The sequence below is a fragment of the Acanthopagrus latus genome, chromosome 13 (genome assembly GCF_904848185.1).
Source record: "Acanthopagrus latus isolate v.2019 chromosome 13, fAcaLat1.1, whole genome shotgun sequence".
Classification (NCBI taxonomy): Eukaryota; Metazoa; Chordata; class Actinopteri; order Spariformes; family Sparidae; genus Acanthopagrus; species Acanthopagrus latus.
Genome location: NC_051051.1, coordinates 14,372,852 through 14,394,325, shown reverse-complemented (window position 1 = coordinate 14,394,325; position 21,474 = coordinate 14,372,852). Strand labels below are relative to the sequence as shown.

At 43.9% G+C, this 21,474-nt stretch overlaps 2 protein-coding genes across 2 annotated transcripts; one reads left to right on the top strand and one right to left on the bottom strand.

The window, feature by feature from the left end:
• Positions 1-730: 730 nt before the first annotated feature.
• Positions 731-2,181, bottom strand: atg101 (autophagy related 101). Its single transcript, XM_037120022.1, has 2 exons — positions 1,638-2,181; positions 731-1,549 (listed from the first exon to the last, which is right to left on the bottom strand). Exons 1-2 carry the CDS (start codon positions 1,887-1,889, stop codon positions 1,145-1,147), a joined length of 657 nt encoding a protein of 218 aa, XP_036975917.1. The 5' UTR covers positions 1,890-2,181; the 3' UTR covers positions 731-1,144.
• Positions 2,182-2,469: 288 nt separating this feature from the next.
• Positions 2,470-20,981, top strand: LOC119031497 (C2 domain-containing protein 2). The gene is made up of 13 exons (XM_037120021.1): positions 2,470-3,327; positions 3,682-3,777; positions 5,494-5,613; positions 8,794-8,895; positions 8,989-9,105; positions 10,955-11,063; positions 13,252-13,360; positions 13,476-13,540; positions 13,662-13,777; positions 13,902-14,070; positions 15,582-15,823; positions 16,258-16,525; positions 18,577-20,981. Exons 1-13 carry the CDS (start codon positions 3,046-3,048, stop codon positions 18,795-18,797), a joined length of 2,016 nt encoding a protein of 671 aa, XP_036975916.1. The 5' UTR covers positions 2,470-3,045; the 3' UTR covers positions 18,798-20,981.
• The last annotated feature ends 493 nt before the right edge of the window (positions 20,982-21,474 follow it).

The following is a 21,474-nucleotide window of genomic DNA, read 5'->3' as shown; positions in this document are numbered from 1 at the left end:
GAGCTTCGCAGTAAAACCGAGTTGCAACAATGGAAGTAGACAGGGACTTGTTTTAAAATGTTAAACTAACATTATTTGAAATGTACAGGGTCATGAATATGAGTGATAAACATCTACCAGGGTCTTAATTTAGGGATTAAGAACATCTTTTCCATGTATTCTAAAATCTCTAAATGTATATTCCTTCGCCTACTTTAATAAGACGAGGTTTTTAGTTGATTAAAATATGTATGTGTGACACGTACTTTATATACTCATAAATTACAGATAATGAATACCCAGTTGTTGGTTTGCTTCAGTGTAACTGGTGACACAGAAAGAAGCCTGTGGATGACAACCTGAAGAACCATAGTGTGTGAAAACACACACACACACGGGTCATCCTGTTGGCAGACAATCCTGAGCCAGAGGGATGTTTTTCAAGCTGCAGGCCACGGTGACAATTTTTTTGACTGGAAACTCGGGAGTGAACTTGGGGGGTGTTTTCCTTTAATTAGGAAAAAATGGCCAACTGGAAATCCTGTCCTACCCGTGTGTAAGGTCACACTCGGCCATCAAATTGTGCGCAGAGAGGAAGTTTTCACATGGATGAGGAAATCTGTTCACATACTCGGCCATTGCTTTTGGATGAAAAACAGATTTTATAACATGATTTGGCCTTGTGAGCCTGTATTTGCTAGCAGTTGTTCTCATATCCAAAGTTGAGTATGAAGGAGCCGAGATCGTTCGGTACAGTTACCATCCATTACAATGAGCAATATTTATTGTCAAAGATTTACAATAATTTACAGATCTGACATGATCAGCAACACAGCTTTTCAAAAGGATTTACCTGATATATAGTGTTACTTGCTACTGTGTTGAAGTTGCATTTCTAACTATCGAAAAAAAAAAATCTGGAAAGAGCAAATCTTTCAAAAACAAAATATCTTTGAAATAAACACATTACATAAGAGTCTTAAGGTACAAGCAGTAGGGGAACCACAGCAGACTGATTATGTGTCTACACTGATGCTGTGCCATTGTAGCAGGAGCAGAACTGACAAATTGTGTTTTGAGCATAAAAGAGTTGAAAGGCCTGATTATAAGGAAGTTTCTGGATAAAATCCTCCAGATCTTCCCCCCTTTCTGTCTTGGAACATCCTCACAGTGCCAGGGTGTCTTTGATCAGCCTTCTCATGGTTGTGCTCACAGAGGTGCCCAGAGAGTCAGTGATCTGGAATGTGATTTTGTAAAGGTAAGGCTGGACATCTTTGAGACTGGTGTCAAAAACGTTGTCCACTTCAGACTGGGTGGGCATCTTTGGCAGGTACTCGTGGCGATTGATCACCTCAACAACGTTGATCACCTTCTCGCCCAGCTTCTCACCCACTTTCTCCCTGCAAATCTGTCTCTCCTGCTCGTTGGCCAGGTTGACAACGTTGACCTTGATGCTCCACACTTCCCAGGGAATGCACTCGTCTGAAAAAGGCCAGCGAGACTTCTTCTTCTGGTAGAACTCCAGGGAGATCTGCCCCATGCCGTCGCTGCCAGAGTTGCTCAGGGCATCCTGTAACCAAAACATGCGATAACACCGTCAAATTATAGGCCTGCTCGGGCATTACAGTCAACAATCACACGCTGAAACCACCAATTACCTTGAATTCAGACACCGCTTTCCTGATCACCCTGTCCAGCTCCTCCGAGGACACCCTGACAAAGGTAAAATCGATGAAGTCACAGTCGATGTCCAGCGTGCCCACGGTACCGATGGAGTAGGTGCCCTCCTTTTTGTAGTGAAATTTTCCGGTGCTGCGGTGGAGTAAAATAGTATGCAGCAAAGCCAGCATAGCTTCCTCCACCTGCCTCGCCTCCACTGTTACCTCTAGGACTTCCGAGCGGCAATTCATTGCGAAGTGATAATTATTTCCATTTACAAGCGACGACGCGGCTGGGGTGACGATGGCTGCTGTTTAGCCAGCTCGATCACGTTAGGTGACGAAGATACTTTGTTTACCTCTACTGATGGGCGGCGCCTATTCCACGCAGTGGATTACAGTACATTAAAATACGAAATACCTTTTTTTCCCTAGAGGCTACCCTACCTCCAAATATATTTTGAGTGGAGGGACGACAGGAACATTGTTGACAATAGCTAGCAGGCTGGCTGGCTAGCTAGCTTGCTAGGTGTTTGCTACAAATGGGACAGGAAGATGTGGTAATGATGACTGGGAGACAATCTACGGCAAGTCGCGGAGTTCAAAACACTGTTTCGGAGTTGTTTTTCATATTTGTGTTCTTTTAATGGGCCTCACTCTAACTCGTGTGGGATTAAACGTGATTCCAGATTGAGACTAACATTGAAAACACCACGCTTTAGCCTATTTTGGGGCAATACGAGTACTTTCTCAAGACTACCAGGCAACAACAAACTTTCGCATTTGCCGCGGTGCACTCTGGGAGTTACAGTTTGTGCCACATATCCGTTTCAGAACGGCAACTTTGTACAGTCAGACTGGGCTGCTAACCAAGTCCAGAGGCAAGGACGGCGCTCTCAGTCTCAAGGATGTTTTACCGGGACTCTTGTTCGCTATCTGGACAGCGTCGGGTAGAGCTTAACCGTGGACGTCGGAAATAATTACTATTTGGGAAACTTTGGCGATCGCGTAGCTAATGAACGTAGCTAGATAAGCGAACCGCGGCGAAGATTAGCTAACTAAGCTAACAACCATATTCAATGAGAGGAGGGGAGTGCGCTTTTCTGCAGGTACATTTCGAAGCCAGGGACTACCTTCAGCTCTCTGGCAATGGTCTAGGTGTCCATAACCGTCGTGTGTAATTTGAAGCCCCCGTGTAGCTTTTAAACGCTGCTATGAAGTGCCGCAACATGGATAGCAATAAGCATAATGTGCTTTGGAGGTTGGGATCAGTGCTCTTATCAGTTGCGGGAGATTGCTTTCATTGATTTCGCCCTTCCCTGACCAAACACACGCTATGAGGTTGCCAGGAAATTTCTCCGAGGAGGAGGTGTGCTGAGCTGTGATCGCCCGCTCTCGTTTGCAAAGAATGTCCGACTTCGAAAGTTCCGGTTCGTACTTCGGTTTGGAGGATCCGCAGTGGCTATGCATGGTCACGCTTTTCGTCGCGTCCGTGGTCACCCTGGTGCTCTACTTCGTGCAGTATTTCCAGCAGAGGGGTGCGGGGACGGAGCGGCGAGCAGCGGCGGACAGCGCGGCGAAGGAGGAAGCCGCCTCGCTGCTGGGATGGGCGCTGTCACTGAAGAGCTGGAAGGGTCAGTGGAGAGGAGCCTGGTGCAGGGCTCTGACTGACGAATCGAGGAAGCGTGGGGTGAGTCTCATGACCATCGGGCCGCCGGTCTGCTCTGTGGCAGGGCAGGTGACACCAATAAAAGTGCATCGTTTAGTCATGGTCTGTGCCCCTGTCCACTGACACATTTTCTGACAGCTGACACCAACAGTATCACTTCACTGTGCCTGCACCACCCCTGGTGATCTGCCTGTGTTCTTTCCTGTTCCTCGGAATTATCAAGTTAGAACATAACCATTGACGTTGCCAATGCGATCCAATGCAGCCCAGATCATTGCTCATGTTATTGGCAAACTCCCTATTTTCCCTTCTCCGTGAGCTGTGTGACTGGTTTGCTGTCGTTTCACTGTTTCAAATGTCTCTCTCCTCACCCAGGGCCCTGTTCTTTTGACGTTCGAAGAGGATGACGCCGAGGCATCCGAGCTCATGGTCAGCCAAGTGTCCAGCTTTCAGAAGTCCGCCAGAAACAAGGTACGCAGACCCCCAAAGTCCGTCGTTGATACAGGTGTAGGGCTTTTTCCTTTACTGAAAATGCCTCGATGCCGTGTGTTTGAGACAGTTTTGTGCAGTGATCAACAAATGTTTCATATCTAGATCAGTTGAACTGTTTTAAGTGCCTGTGCTGTGTGCTCCTCCTCCATCCAACTTCTGTAAGATAATGGATTGTAGCATCAGAAACCTCTAACTTTCTAATTTCTTTTTCTGTGTGCTTTATTGACAAAGGCTGTCCCTCAGACCAGTCTTTCCTGCCCTAATTCAGTGCAAACAGAGCCTTCCTTCGACCGGTGCTGCGTTTTTTTAGCCTGCAGCAGACCACCTCTGAGTCATCCACTCGCCAGCCTTGCTACAGAGACTCCCCCGATTAATTAAGATTTGGCGAATAAGTCCGCCTGTCGTTTTACCAGGTGTCCACGTGGCCGTTACACATGCCGTGATTTAATAGTTCTGCTTGAAAGATGTTACAAAAAAAAAACACTTGATGCATGATGCTTCTTTTATCAGTCGCACAGACTGTGTTCAAAACAAACTGCGACCGGAGGGCTTTCTACTTTTTCGAGAGGTCAGATAGGGACAAATTGCTCGCCGTGTTTGCAGGCCCGGTTGGCTTTGCAGTGCTCCCAATGCAAACTCAGCCCTTTTCTTTGTGATCATGGTGATATGGGGCAAAATACCAGGTGCAGCGTCGCTGAATGCAGGGAGTTTAATGAACGGCGGCTTATTTTTACCCCTGTATGTGTGTCTGTGTGCGCGCAAGCTGTAAGAAGCTTACATAGCTGTCAAGCTCAGCAAGTGAGGAGGAGCAGGCAGACAGGAATGCAGCAGCACCTATGTTTATGTGAAGGTTTCCCCTTACTGTGATCTAATACCCAGCCAGACACAAACACAACCATCCGCCACTGAAAACTGTATGAATACAGCAAATAGACCTGTGTAAAGTAAGGGCATACTTTGCTGTAATGTGGTAATCGACTGAAGTTCCGTTACAGATGCATTCCCTTTTCATTGAGAGTGATTTTATTGTACTCACAGATGTTTGAATCTGATGATAATGCCTTCGGAAGCTAGAAGAGACCTTGTTCCCCTCTCTCAGTTCAGTGTGAACTTCCCTTGCGGCACATATTTTGCTTTTGGATCAGTTTGAGTAAAAGTCGGTGTTGTAAACAAATATCAGTGGTTTGATCTATTCAGTTTGTGCCACGTGTCTATTGCAGTGCTGCAGCTAACTCTAATTTTCACTGTCAGTTAATCTGTCGATCATTTTCTTGAATAATCGATACGTTGTTTCATCAGTGAAAACAGTGAAATGTGTCGATGAGCATTTCCCGAAGCACTAGATGACATCCTCAAATGTCTTGTTTTGTCCACAACCCAAAGATATTCATTCTAATGTTGTGGAGGTGTAAAGAAGCCAGAAAATAGTCACGTTTAAGAAGTTGGAATCAGAATTTAGACCCTTTTTGAAAAGAAAAAAATATAATACCCAAACTGATGACTTGATTATCAGTAGTTGGATTCATTTGATAGTTGAAACTTGAGTGCAAATTGGAGTTTGCCTCCCGGCCTGTGTTGCTTTCTCGTCACATAATGTCCCGACACATGAGTTGTATGCAACTGCTGTCGCTGCTTCAGTTCATCATTCTCAGTAGGTTTATGTAATGCTAACGCCTCATTTTTTCTTCCCACCAGGAAGCTTCCTGCAGCGTGGTCGGGGAGGCTCTTCAGTTCTCAGTCGGCGCAGCACAGACGGCAATGGCTCCAGCAGATCCTTGTAAATACACAGTGTGTATAGCTCCGCTGGAGCTGCAGGTAAATGCTCTATAGTTGATCCGAGGGCATCTATTAAAGCCGTAAGCCTCGTGTCGGTAGCAACAATACTCATTTGTTCTTTGCTGGATATCCCTTTAACACAGGGGCGTCTGGAGACAGAGTTACATCCCTTGGAAGTCATTGTGGTTGAGTTTAATGGGAGATTTTATTGAACATGATGTGCTGCCCAGCTCACTGCTGGCAGGAGTCTTAGATTAAATGACTGGGATATCTCTGCGCTTGGCAAATGTCCCGAAGACCTCATTAAAATCTCTGTCAGGCCCGTTTCCAGTAAGGCCTGCCCACTTTGCCCACATTCCCATTTGTCAGGGGCACGCACAGGATTGATGTAACTCTGAAGATAAGACACGGATGACTAATGGCTTCCTTGTTCTTACCTGAAAATTCCAATAATTGATTTTTTTTTTTATTACTCATGGTCAAATCTGACGTGGTTGGGTTTTCAGGAGAACATTCCAATGGCTGACTCACAGCGACTCTTAATATTCTTGGGAAATACTTGGACAGTTTTCAAAGTGTCTAGAGTAGAATCATAGGTAAGGTGTTGAGATGTGTTACGAGTAGTGCTAGCTGCGGTACGCTTTCATCCTGTTCTCAGGTCAGTGTTAAATCTTCACCGATGTATGGATACGGGTGGCTATACGAGCTAACCAAATTGTATTAAGGCTATATTTAAGCCAATAAGGTGCTCGTCATCCCTCCTGAGCTTGTTGTGCTATAAATACAACCTGGGTGAGAGCCTCCATAGCTAAAGTGAGGATTAGTGCCGGCCCTGTTTTGTTTTGGTTGCGCATCGGTTGTTGTTGCAGGAACATAAAGGAAGCCACTTGTCTCCTTTTCACTCTGATTGTTGGAGCTTAGCCTGGAAAGGTCAGAGGGCCTTTTCAAACGTCTCCATCCAACCACCACTGGAACAGTTGGTGGCTTTTGACCGGGATCCATGCTAGAACGCTCCTGGCTGCTCGGGCTATGAGCGCTGGGATACGTGGGACAGAGGCTTTGGGCACTTACAGTATGTGGACACAATAACCCACCCAGTAGACTGCGGTGTGCTGCTGAGTGGACTTTGTCTCTTAACACACTGCTGCACCACATGGCGTGTGTTGCATGTAATGGCGGACACGTGTGACGTCGTAATTTGGTGTTCATCTTTGACATGCAAACCCGGCATTTACATATCTGTAGCAAGACTCCACTACAGTCACATGTTTATTGTTGTAGTGATGTCTGGCGATGTGAACCATGAAACCATATCCGTAGCTGTGTGATTTGATAAGATTCTTCTTGGCAAACGCTTTGGATTTTCAAGTTTTGTTATCACGCTGACATAAACTTACAGTTTAAGCCGTTCGTATGAAACGATCCGGATCATATCGGTGCAGCCTTTGGCATTGTTCTTCTGGATCCATCTCAGCGTCCTCGTTGCCATCCATCTGATGAGGCCTTTGTTTGGCACCACAGAGGCGGCTGTTCAGTCTTTCACTGGAATCCAGGCATGCTAGGACAAGATGGCCCAGTGTGTTTTCTCTTTCGCTTTTTTCTTCTCTAATTCTTTTACTTTCTTTTTCTGTCAGCTGAGCTCAGTGTTGAGGTAAACCTCGCTGACTTTCCCCACTTAACCCTTTCCCGACTTGTCAGGCTGTGCAGAGAGGCATTGCATGAGGTTGTTGTAGAGTGTTTGGTGTTGAGATTGCAATTTGAGAGAAGTCATTTTATATTTTTCTTATTCTCAGTTGGTATACGGAACATAATTTAACAGATAGAATGCATTTTAATTAAACAAAGAAGAATGCAGTATAACCAGTGGTATCCAAGATCATGTCCACCTAAGAACATTAAGTGTAAATATTCACTGGCCTCACCATTCAAGACAGTTCACCTGTCAAATTTTTGAATCCTCAAATTTCTATATTGCTGCACACGGCTGCTTTCCAGCACGTAATAGAAGAAGTCAGATAAATGTTACTTCCCTTTTAGTTTACGGCTTCTTTTAACAATCTGCCCAGATGACTGCGGTCATAATGCCGGGTGTGTTTCTTTATTAATTTCTGCCGATCTGCCTCCCCCTCCGAGATATGTTCATTCAGAAAACAACATGAGCTTATGCTCACCCACAATTCAGTGTTAAGAGAGCAAGTGATTTAACTTTACAACTTCATTGTCCTGCTGAGGCCGGAAAATCAGCAATCAACACAGGCTGCAGGCTCCTGGTTATGCTCAGTCATTGTGTCGATGCAGAACCTTCCAAAACAACATTGCGATGCATCATAAAAGTGGGAAATTTCCACACCAACTACCACCATGCCATCTACTCTCAAAAATAGTTCCTCACAGATTACAGCTGCAATGATTAGTCAGTTAGTTGATCAATGGATAAGTCAGTTAAGACTAAAATGATTCGCCAGCTATTTTGATAACCAGCTAATTGTTTCAGCCCTCTTTTTCAGGCTAAAAATGTCAAACATCTGCAGTTTCCAGCCTCCGAGATAGACAGATCGCTGCCTTTCTTTGTCATTCATGATGGTAAATTAAGAGTCTTTGGATATTTGGAAAAAGAAAACAATTTGAAATCGTTTCTGTTTTTATGTAAATAATTGTCAGTTGAAGCCCCTTTGTAAATTGTATCACACCAAATCATACAAATGATTCTTTTTCTAATTAGTTTGGAGTAGATTGACAGAATAACGTCTTCAACATGTGGCAAAACTGTCCTCTGTTTTCCTCAGCCTAGCATTTCCTCAGCAGCATTTCTCGCTGCTGTGGAAGTAAGTCAACAAATTCACAGTAATCCACTGGGATGCGTTCTGTCTAATGTTGTGGAGACATTTTGTTTTATTTTCAAGTGAGGGACCAAAAACCCACAGAGACGTTGTTAAAGCTGTTGCGTGAGTTACAGAACAATCTGCAGCGGCAACACCCCTGTGATCTGTGTCCCCTCCGGTTAACTTAGTTTAAACAACATCCTGAAATGGTGTTGGATATGTCAGTTAATATACAGAGAACCAGTATTGATACTGACAGTGAAGTTGATTTTAATCTAATCTACCTTTTAAAATATTGTCATGGATTTACTATAAGTGAAACTGATCAGCACTGTTAGACTTCTGATCACCATGTCGTCAGAAGGCATCATGAGTTTGTCTCCTCTGTGTCCCTCAGCTTGATCTACAGATGCGAGAAGCTGATGATGAGGTGAAGGTGAGCTGGGGAGTGTCTCAGCTAGAGACGGCGGAGCTTCAGGTGACGCCCGCTGCCACCCAGGTAATTTTTAGGCTGCAGTTTGTGTTATGTTTGTGTTTCAATCAGTTTGGAGTTACGAGTACTTGATCTGACATCATAATTTCTCTCCGGCAGGACAATCCCAGTGCTTCCAGAGTAGCGGCCGTTACAGAGCAGTTGAGGCAGCTGTTATGCGCAACCCGTCCCTCTGTGATGCTGAGCTGCAGGCCTGCTCAGGCCTCAGAGGTCAAGGTGAGAAGAGACGTCATGTCTAATGCGCGACGTGTAAACATCTGCCACACAAGAACGCCACGCGGACAAGTGTGTACGTCTGTAATGTCAGGCCACGTCGGCAGGTGAACAAATAGTGTTTAAAGCGGCTGTAGTCAGTGTTTTTCTTATGATGACAATGTCAACGTGTTCAAGGTAAATGAGGAACCCACAGAAAATTATTACTTGAACCTGCAGTTCCCGTTGGCTTCCTGGAGCGATCTAGCAAGTTTCAGTTCATTGTTTTGCTGTTTGGCTACAACTCTACTGTTTTGATTTGCTCATTCACCACTTTTATAGAGTTCTTTCTGCCACAGCAGGCAGCTGTTTTCAGCTAAAAAAAAAAGCCCCACTGTACACTACCTGCTCAGCACAAACTAACAGACAGATACAGTGAACAACTAGCTGGTGAATAAAGTGGGAGATTTAGCATCTGAAGAGCCAGATATTTCGTCAGGAGTTGGTTTAAAAAAAAGACCAAAGAACAGAGCTGAAAGGGAGAGAATGCTAGGGTTAGGGTTAAGGGTTAATCACTTATTGCAGTTCTTTTGTATCTAGGTCTTAGAACTGCTGGCTGTATATTCATGATTGGAGCATGTAATCATCCCTGAGCAAAGCCTGCACTAATGTAGAAAGAGTTCATTATACTGACATTAATTGTCAAAAGGGTTTTTACTGATTCGCTCCAGCCATCACAAGATGTCATGTCATGCGTTTCTGATTTGATTATGTGTCATGAGTTGACATTTCGGTCAACTGTAGTTGGAATTCCTGGAGTGAAAGAAGGCACCACACCAAGTATAACAAGTTTTTTTTTTTTTTTTCATATACTAACTCTCTCTGAGATGAGGATCCGGTACTAACAGATGATGTCCTCTTGGAAACAACTGATTATGTTCATCCTAATATTTACAAATAACTATTGCCCAAGTTACCAGAGCCCAAAGAGATCTCTTGTAGTGTCCTGTTTTCCAAATGTTCTGAACTTTCCCAGATATGAAAAGGAGAAAAACAAACACATTTCCCATTTCAGAGACAGAATTTTCGGTTTCGGTTTGACCAACGACCCACAAGCGGCCCTGACGACTCTGAAACTCTTTAACGATTCTGTAAGGACACACCCATACACAGTTTAACAGAGTCTTCAAGAAACTAAAACGAGTCCAGTTGCCCGCAGCACTGAGAATTACCATGACCTGGACGACTGAGAACCTTCATCAACGTTTGATTAACTTGTTTGATTAACAGTTTAACACACTGAGGTTATCCTACTGGAACCTGAAATCCTGTGTGATTTAAAGATTTAAAATGATCAAGCAGATCTCTGAGCCCATCAATATTAGATGATCTCTTCCAACAAGTCCAGGCAGGCATTTAATTATCAGGACTGGCAGATCTGCTCTAAGACTCGCAAGTTCTCAGATACACTTGATGTTTTTTGTGTGTCTAAACACTGCTTTTCTTTTTTTCACTGCACCCACAAATAAACAATGGTTACATTGTCTTTCCCACAGAGGCATGGATACCCTGCACATTAACACTACTGGAAGTCATTAATGAATGTTTTTATTGCGGTTACTTCAGCATTTTCAGTAGTACTATAGGCAGCCTCTCAGAGTAAAGATCCAGTTTGCCAGGCTGAAAAGGTTTTTGGAACCTGGCGTGGTTCTGAAAGCCTTTTTGACTGTCCCGTAATTTGTTTGCGCAGCATTGTGTCGCTTCTGTACAGAAAGGCAGGGGATAGGGTACCTTGTTTACATTGGTGCTGGTCATATCACCACCAGGAGATCTCCATTGTTGACTTGTTTATTTACTGTCGTTTCTCCAATAGGAAGCCCACAATAATATGGTTTCACCCCCCAAACCCCCCCGCGCCCACGACTGGAAGCTGCTGGTGAAGAACACCCGAGTGACACTGAATCAGGAGGAAGATGCTGCAGGTGGGACACTCATCCTGTTCAAGAAAATGTGCTGCCCAGTTTCTGATCAAGTGTTAAAACAACAAGTTGTGGTTTTATGGTAGGATATGTGCCAGGCTCTTTCTTCCTAACACATCATGTGTGAAAAAGAGATTTCTGGGGTTGGCAACACAGGGTACTTCTTTATCTTTTGCCAGATGGCAGCTGGCTGAACAGTTGTGGCCGGTGTAGGTGTTGTCTTTCATTTTCCTTTTGGCTCTGTACATACATCTCACTTCAGCGGTGCTCTGTAGTTGGGCGCCAATAGTGTTCTGAGCTAAAGAAATGAATACAAAGTTGTGAAAAGTCAATGACTTCGAATTCGTCTCAAAAATCAAGGCTCACAATGACAAAAAATATATTTAAAAAAATGCAAAATGTACATAAATTGATCAAAACTCAACATTAGGAAAAAAGAGAAAGGATGAAATGATGCAGAACCAAGTATGCAGAGTGGAGGCAAGACGAGGCAAATGTCAGTAAAGGGGAAGGTCTCACATAGCCTGGGGACCAGATGTTTGAACCTGCTCCCTCCACCAAGTTGACTGATTCTGAAAGTGAAATTGAAAGCGTTGGCAGTTCTATTTTCTTCCATCTTTCTTCTATTTGCCATCAATTTCCAGTTGCATAGAGGAGGGAGAGTGGGGGTGGGGGGGGGCTTGGGAGATTAATTGCAGAAGTTAATTACTCAGGAGCACAGCAGTAGAAAGGAAGACCCAGGTTATAATCGTTGTGTTGGCAGGTACGCCTCTGTGCCTGGTAGAGTGACTTCCTGCTGTCGCCACGAGGTTGCTAGCAGGCGACACAGATTTTGAGAAGTCACTGCCCTTACCAAGAAACAGCCTGGCGATTAACCCCACTAGGTGCCACAAATCTTAACAACATGTTTATCCATCGGTTTGGTAACTCTCAGCAAGAACACTTATAGGCTTTTTATTCCAAAATGTCAAACTGTTTGCACGTTTAGGCCAGGACATATAGAGATGTTTTACCAAAGTAAACGTAAGAGTTTGATAAATCAGCTGGTGTGTGTGTGTGTCTGTCTGTGTGTCTGTGTGTGTTACAGTGTATTGCTGGTGGGGACTTTCCATCAATTCAAGATGACCTCATTTTCAATCAAAATTTTAAAAACACTGTCCTTATATGAGCTAACATACATTCTGTTATAGCTAATCAACATGGAGTGTTTCATAGTTATCAGATGGAAGTATAACTATTTAAGGGAGTGTTTCTGCCTGGCCTCTGTTTATACTACCAACAAACTGTAGCCTGTGCATCCTGGTCAGAGCCTCTCCAGACAACGAGGAGGAGGTTTGTTTGTCAGTTGGCAGTCGAAGGTGGCAGTCTGCTGGTTAAAGTTGAAGGATGGTATTTTAAATAGTACACCCACATCAGTATCACACCTGCAGCGCTGTGCAAGTTGGAGATGCCCAAGTGAAAACAAAAAAAAGCGACGGGGCGTTGTCAGCCGTGACACTAGATGCCAGTATGTATTGCGCTGCTGTTAAAATGACGGCGCAGCGAATTCTTATCTGCAACGACTTTGTTTTGGTGGTTCCTGCACTGAGTCACTCTCTAATTGTGAGTCAGTGCCTTTCAGGACTCCAGACATCCTCTTAAGTATTCTGTCCAACACGTAATGTTGTACAGCAGAGACATGACACAGCATTCACCACTTCACTCTCCGTCTTCCTTCCTTTAAGTGAAGAGCAGTTATACTTAGCTTAGCTTCGCTTGTAACACTTCCTGTGGGCTAGAAGCCAGATCCAGAGCTGCTGCAGTGAGCGCTCGGCCTTTAATATTCTTGCTGATATTGTGTTCATTAAGACACAGTGCTGTCACAGTGTTGGAGCTCGGCCTGTGGCTCATAAATATCAGTGTAAGTGCTTCGTGAAATGGGCTTCATCGCATCGGAAGCGCTCACGGCCGGAGTCTCATCTGACCTGTGCATAATTCATCGCATATACAACATACGCTGACCTCCCTTCTGTCCATTAAACTGAAGCTGTGGATGAAAAGGAGTGACCAAAGCAGAATTGAATCTCGCTCGCCAGCACACTTTATTTGATCAAAAAGATTTTCAAATGAGTTTGCAGTAAGTTCTCGGATCACACGCCGAGTTTATTTTTTTTTTTTCCATGATCCAGACTGTTTTCTGCTGTGTTTGCAGGCAGCATGAATCCTCTGTGTGTGCTGAGGCTAGATGATCCTCCACAGAGGTTTAACACCCCTGTTTTGAAGAACACAACCAATCCTGCCTGGGACCAACCGTTCATCTTGTAAGTTTTACCACAGAGCGCTGCAAAACTAGTTTTTTTTCACAGATGTTTTTGGTTTTTGTTTTTTCAATGCAACCCATCTGTAATACAGTGATGTTCCCTCCTTTTTCACCAGTGAATTGAATGGACTTTCGAAAGAGCTCATTGTTCAATTGGTGAATGATGGACAACCTCAAGAAAGTAAGGAAAATACTGACTGCCCTTTTTTTTAATGTATATGAGACAAGGTCATTTTTTTGATTTTCTGTGACTGTTGCATGTTTCGGTGCCACCAGATTAATTTAGGTGTCTTTCCTCTCAGATTGCTTACTTGGTCAGGTGTCAGTGCCTTTCGATCTTGTAAAGAAGCACCCCAAAGGACAGCAAACATTTGCACTCATGACCAAAGACAAAGTGACTGGATCACTTACTACTGAGGTAAGAGCACCATCCTAGTTAACTTAAGACATTGTGATGTTTATTATGACAGATATAGTTTAATTCTCTTTGTGTCTGAAGCTTTCGTGTTAGAATATTAACTGTTGAAAATCGTGTCCTTCAGTTTACCTACCTGGAGCCCAGTGAGGTGAGGTCCTGGCACCCTCCCACCCCAGCCTCCAGTAAGAGGGTTGAGATGGACCGGACGGTCATGCCCTGTGGCACCGTGGTTACCACCATCACCGCGGTGAAGAGCAAGCCAGGTCGGCCTCTCCCTCTTGGACTCAACATAGGTACGGCCTGCCACAAACTGCGAGACCACACGGCACAGGGATTCTCGTGGAGGTTTCTGTTTATTCTGCCTCTGATGTAGAAACAGTTTAGAATCCAAACAGCTGGCGCAAAGAGATTAGTTTAGTGTTGGCGAATTTCCACTGACGTTGAGCGGCTGCTCCAAAACAGCCAAAATAGGCGGATACTTAAGTTTTGAAAACCAGAGTTCTTGGCCCCTAGCAGATCTAAGGAGACTCTACTCCTCTGCTGAAGTTACTGAGTAAATACACATTTAACTTTTTTCATACGAATTGATATCTTTTTTAAAATACTGCAGTAAATATCTTCACATGTTGATGCTGAGATATTGCTGTGATAGTTATGATGATATTGATCAAATTCATTATTTGTACTCCTGCAACGATCACATAAAAGCTCTGATGGATCCTGTTAAGAATGATTAAACAGAGGCCAGAGCGGCATGGCTCCATGGACGGCAATGCTAATATTATTCCTAGCATGTTAATATTGTGAGAATGTTAGCATCCTAATGATAGCAGTGTCCACACCAAGAGAGAAAATGATAATGGTAATGATAAAGACGTGAGCATCGACACTAATGAACGAAGCTGTTCTGTAAAGAGTGGCGTCGAAGCACGCTGAGGACTCCAGCTGTGTCGACAGCCCGGGAAAATGGATGTTGACCTGTTTCTGCCTCACGGTGTGCAGAGAAAAAAGCAAAAGAGAACCAGAAGGATATGTGTTGGTGGAATTCTTCAGAGATGAGAGGAGTTAGGAGAATCATAAACTCATTTACCAGAGTTGTTATCCTGGCAATTGTCTGAGGCTTCAAAGGTGATTACAACAGTAGTTGAGTTTTTAGAGAACAGTTTTTAGAACAATCTATTTTTTACCGCAGTCATTGTTCGTGGTGTGAACCGACTTTTTAGACCAGTTCCATCCCCAAATAAGTCTAGAGATGAGAACAAACAATGCAAATACAGTTCAAGCACCGTAAGTACAAGTGGTGAAAGAAGCTGCGTGTTAATGATCCACTGCACCTACACAGTGCTAAGTTCAGTGCCATGTGACTGAAGTGTAGTTTTTCTGATCTAAGAAGAAGGACATTCTCTAGATGTTGATAGACCTTTTTCATGGAAGCCATTTTTGACAAGCCACAGTAGAAGAAGCACAGGTAAAAATGATAATGGTAAGGAGTGTTAAATTCCATTTAGGTGCTTCAGATCAGGGTCCTGGTTTCGTACATGCTGGCTCGCTGTAGTACTGTCATGCCTTATTTGGCCATTTGAATAGCGCAGAGCCATCATTTGTGTGTGCTGTTAGTACGAGCTTTGCTTTTCCTGCAGTGGCAAGTCAAAGGTGTCTGCTGTTTTAAAAAAAAAAAAAAAAAAAAGTCCTACTAGTGGCCCACAGCTGAAATTGCAGTCATTTTTTTTACACATGGTCAAATCTTAATATATCTGTTTTGAGCTTCCATCATACCTGTGATGATAACTTTGTGCTCCCTCAGATCCTGTCCACAAAGCAGTGGTCAACAAGCCCAAGCTCGCGGAGCGTCGCGTTTCAGAGCAGGCGTCTATGCTGGGGGCCACAGTCAGCAAGGCCCTGTCCTCTTCTGATACCGAGCTGCTGATGCTCAACGGCACAGACCCGGTGGCCGAGGCCGCCATCAGACAGCTCCACCAGTCGGCCAAGCAGAAGCTCAAGTCCCCGGTGAAGAAGAGCACCATCATCATCTCCGGCATCGCCAAAGTAAGGACAAGCTCCAGCTATTAAAACCATCTCGCTTTTAATACTTCACTTTTACAATTTCAGTCATTTATTACACAGGGGTTTAAGTGACCGGTTTCCATCCAGCACCCTTTTAAAGTGTGTGCATTTCCTAATCTGTTGATCATGAAAGAGGAAAGAAATGGATCTAAAATGAAACAATCTGTGCCCAAAGTCTGGAGCAGAAAGAGACTCCCTAGGGATTGAAACTGGGCTTATTAGTGAAAAACTGTTTGCCCAATCTCATGACAAACCCCTTGCCTAAATTAAGTGAAAAGACGCAGAGCTTCAAATAGAAATAGTTGGTCATTCATGATGCCAGAGGGAGTGTTTGCATGCGCAAATGCAAATGTTAAGTCAAAAGGCAGTATCGCTTTTCCATAAATGTATTTTAAAAATGTGCTTTTATTTTCCAGACACCCTTGTCTCAGGATGATGAGCTCGCTCTGATGGCGGGCTACGCTGCGGCGATGGACGCCTCGATGTCAGAGGGCGGCTCCACTCAGGATGTGACTACAGCGATTGCGACAGGGACCAGCAGCCCCCCGGACGAGTCCGAGCCTCAGGAGGGCCCCAGTGGAATCGGCCGGCCTCCAGAGGACTGGGAGAGCCAGACCGGAGAGGAACTAGATCACACATCGCTATCCATGTGTGTGTCTGAGGCGAGCTGCAAGAAGAGTAGAGGTGAGATGGTCGCACGGTGCTCTCACTGACTCACCTAAAGCCATCAGTAACTGTGGACGTGGTGATGTAACTGGTCGTCAGTGGGTGTTTTTATTCCACAAATCATAATTAAAATCTTCCAGTAACATATTGCCTGAAGCCAGAACTTTTCTCCACTTGGCTGTGATGACGGCCATCTGTTGCTCCTCAGTGACGCCGTCTGTTTTTGTGTTTTTCTCTCTCTCTCTCTCTCTCCTTCTGTTTCAACCTTTTCCTTTTTCAACTCTCATCACTGCCATCTTAGAGGAAAGCGGTGATAAGCTCTCATTATGTCCCGATGAGTAAGTCACCTCATGAGTTGCTTGGTAGTACCCTCGGTGCTCTAGTGTATGTTAGTGTATGTAGTGTCCGCTAGTTATCAGTAGAATAGATGACATTTTTTTTTCTGAAAATTATTTTTCAGTTCATGTAAGAATCAATTGGAGATTAGCACACACACCCTGTAGTTACTGTGTTTAAGAACTTGTAAATGTTGTGGGGCTGCAGATGGAGACAAAGTGCTGTGAACATTTTGCGATATTCATGTGCAATATTCTAGGTTCAGTCAGGTACTCAAGAACAGAAATTTTGTGTTCTTTGGATTTGTTTATGTATTTACTTATCGTCGGTAAATCAACTGCGCTCCACTGTCTGCATGCGTGTCTCCCACAATTCGTTCGTTGAGTGTCTCGAAATACGCCTTTTTTGGTCCTTGAATTTGATATTCAGGAAGGTGTGGGAATCCTGAATATTATGTGTTGCATTTTAGGACATTCAGACAGACTGTAGACAATGAGATCCCTCTTGACCTACAGGTGTCAAAGACCACTGTCACTGTTACTCCCTTATTTCATGCGTCCGCCACTTCACAATCTAAGATTAGGCCGAGGTTGGGGGCACCCTGGAAGTACGGTCAAACGACAGTGGCTTGGACCACAAACCTTGGAAAACAAGGCCGACCTGATAATACCCCAAACATACTGGAAATCAGACATCTCGCAGTGAAATACCAACAACATTTGTGTGCTGTTCTGTATGTTGTTCAGCCTTTTGCTGTAGGAATTTATTCTGTATGGAGGATGCCGGTGTTACTGTCTCCCATAAGTATTTATAATCTAATCCACAGATATAAAGTAATCCTAGCATCTCCTTGTGTGCAGAAAGGACGTAGGATTGCACAATTAATCGAAATATTATAGAAATTGCAATATGGCCAAGTGCAATATCTGAATCTGAATATTTTCACACAGGTGAAATGTGTAACAAACAGCACCATAATGAAGTGCTGTAGTGCTTCAGAGATCGAGGCAGACAAATCTTGTTCTCCAGATGTGATAAAACATGTTTGTTTGGCGCTGACTCCCAACAAATGTCACATCATCATGATTTTAATCGTTAATTTAGTTTGATGATCATTTTGATTATGATCTTTGAAAAAGAATGATGCCTGCTGCAGGGTTGGAATTTGCGGCTGCTCTCAGTTGCCACAGTTCAGTGCATGTTGGCTGGTAGTGAAACGCAGTTCTTACACAGAGGAAAGACTAGCTGTCAAAGGGGGAATACATGCAAAGTTTTCTTTCTTCTAACAGTCCAGGCTAGATTTTATTAATCAATAACCGACTAACACAAATCCTGTGCCCCTGCTGCTTCGGATTGCTGTCTTTGAATTGCTGCTACATCAGATATTTCAGAGAAATACTGCACCTGCCTGTTATCTTGACATAGTCCTCGTCTAAAGTAGAGCTGCAACAATTAATCGATTGATCGATTAGTTGCCCGCAAATATTCTGATATCTAGTAAATTGGTTCCAGCATTTTTCTCAAAATGAAAAAAGTCAAAATTGTCTGATTGCAGCCTCTTAAATGGGAATAATTTCTGGGTGTCTTTTCATCTCTGTGACAGCCACTCGACATTTAGAGACCAAACAACTAATCTATCAATCTAGAAAACAATCAACAGGCTAATCGAACGATGGAAGTAATTATTACATGCAGCCCTAATCACAACAAATATTCTCCGCTCTCCACCACAGGCAGCTTCCTTCAGAAGAGTGCCAAGCTCTTCTTCCGGCGGCGTCACCAGCGCAAGGACCCGGGGATGAGCCAGTCGCACAATGACCTGGTGTACCTGGAGTCTCCGGCAGCAGTGGAGCGGGCCAGCCGGACAGCCACGCTCAGCCGCATGCTCAACCGCAAGAGTAAGAATAAGAGCAAAGCCAACGGCTCTACCTCCACGGGGGAGCCACGCGCGTGACCCCTCCCGACCCCACCATCCTCTCCTGTCACCTCAGTCCCTCCTACAACAACTACCATCACCACCTCCACCTCAAGCTTGCACTGGCAAACTTCCTGGCTAACCTACAGCCCCCGCCGCCCGGTGCTCGACCGGCATACTGGGGCTCCTGCATTGTGAATGGGGAAAGCTGCGTAGACGGAAAAATATCCTCTCCGCCGCCATTTCCTGCTTCCTTTGAGTAGCACATATTCCACCAAAAAGCAAGCGTGTGCATGTGTGGATGAAGGTCTCCCGTCTGAGAGACTGATGGCATTTCAGAGGATATTATTTAGCATGTTTCTTTTACTTGATTTTATGCAACATTTTGAAATCTTTTAAGTGCTTTTGTGGCCTTACTTATGGGACAGAAAAAGGACTGGCGTGGGCCGTCAAAGTCTCCCTGCTGTCAACCGTACGTTGCCTACGGTGGAGCAACAGGACCAAAGATGAAGAGAAGAGTGGCGTTCGTATGATTTGCACAATTTTAGTACCTTTTTATTTAAAGTGCAATGAGAGGAGCTACTCTTGTGCTCGAGATTCATGTTTAACAAAAAAAAAAAAAAAAACATTCACAAAGGGAGATTTTAGGGAGACTTTTTTTTTTTTTAGTGCACGACCGGTGCAAGTGGGAGATTGTAACACGACTACTCTTTGACACTAATACTATGAAATGTGGCATTTATATTAGCTCATTGAAAATCCTTTTTTAATTTAATAATTCCAAATGAAATAAGATTGGAATAACAGCTATATGAAATGGGGCATATAAAAGCTGTAAAACAAAGGCATCTGGGAAAATGTCAGCCTTGTGTCTAACGAAGACATCCGAGCCAGACATTTTATGATTGACACGTACAGAGGCAACAAAGGGGCATCGACAGTAATTAAGAGCCTTTCCAATGAGATGACAAAAAGCAGCACTGTGGCTAATAGAATCTTTAGCTGTATGTGAACGCTTTAGGTTTATGCCTCTCTGCAGTGTTTTCCAAATGATATGCAACTTTCTTATTTGTCTTCCGTAAAGATTCCTCCTGTACACTACTGTCAGCAGCATTGTTAATGTGTCAAAAGGGAACTGAACGAACCTTTACCCAGGGACATGTGACGTCACACTCGGCCATACTTGTCGCAGTACGCACTAATGAAATCTGCTCTACACTCGGTCCAATCTGAATGAACTCCTCAGTCTTTTTATTTGATGTTTTATTTTATTTTACTTTTTTCAAGAAGATGTAGCTATGAACACACGAACAAGAGAAAGTGTGAATACGTTGTGGGAGCAGCCACATGGTTTGGCTGCTCTTTTTTTTTTTTTTTTAATATCCAGCTAATGATTGTATTTCCTTTCTCTAAAGCAGCTTGTTGAAGAAGTTTTCTCTACATCATGTTAACTACTGTTTCTTCTATAAGTTTAATACATGCAGCAAAGTGGCAGACAGAGCTAACAGATTGCCTTACAGTTATTCTGAGGATGATGTCACCGGTTAGGCTTGTTCCTTGACTTGACTTTTGGCCTCCCGAGGCCCGCGTCCGCCATCACACCGGAGGACCGAAGGACCGCCGCGTTCCCTGCACCATCGGCAGTGTCTAGAATCGAGACGCCTATGCACATAACACATCTGTTAACTGGGTGTTTACATTATTGAGACTATCCGAATTCAAAACACTCACTCGCCGCTCATGCCGACACTCTGCTGCAGATCCACCGTGGGTGGTCTTTGTGTCTTGGTGTTAACAGTACATGGTAAGAACTGTGATCCCTTCTCACCGGCCGCTCTCTGCCACCATCATGGACTTGATTCCAGTCTGTTTTCAAGGCTGAAAAAATATGCTATCATCATGCTATCATCCGGACAGAATCACCTTTAAACTCTGAGGAACGGAGGGGGAAAACGGGTTGTTTTAATCGTGCGCAGCTTCAGAGCCCTTTGCTTATGGCAGCCTGCAAGCATTGGCTACTGTTATGCATTCAGTAGGCAGTAGGTCTGTATGTGATTAATAAACGGCTTCCTGATGTTTTTTTTTTTTATTATTATTGGCAACTGTGCACACAAACTGACTTAACTGTTGTTGCAGAATGTCAGTCATCTCCCTGCAGGGATTGTAACTAATATACATATCGAGTTCATTTTCAACAAATAAATATTGATTGGATAACTGAGACGTTGTTGCCACTTTGACTTTTGTCGCCATGTCCTAGCTGCAGTGAATTCTTTTCCAGAGCCCCTTTTTAATGCAGAAACGTGTTCATGTGGACACACTGTTTCAACGTTTACATTTTACACAGGCTTTCGCTCTCATAGGGGCACCGGTATCACATTTTCCTGGTTGAAAACAATGGGTAATGTGGTGGAAAGTGACTATTTCCATTGTTTGGACTTGAGACTGCTACTCCACCACACTGCAGAGGGAAATATTGCACTTTCTGCAGCATTACATTTGTTGGATAGCTTTACTGTCTACTAATTTTGCAGATTCTTTTTCATACATGATTAGCTCCAAGCACATAATGCAATTTTCAGCAGAAAAAAAAAAAAAAGTCTCCCTCTATTGTGGTCTCTTAAGTCTGGAGCCCTCAGAGGATTGTGTTCTATTACTTTTGCTAAATCTGCCAGTGAAGAGGAAATATTTCAACTTGGTTTTGTGCACAAAAGTG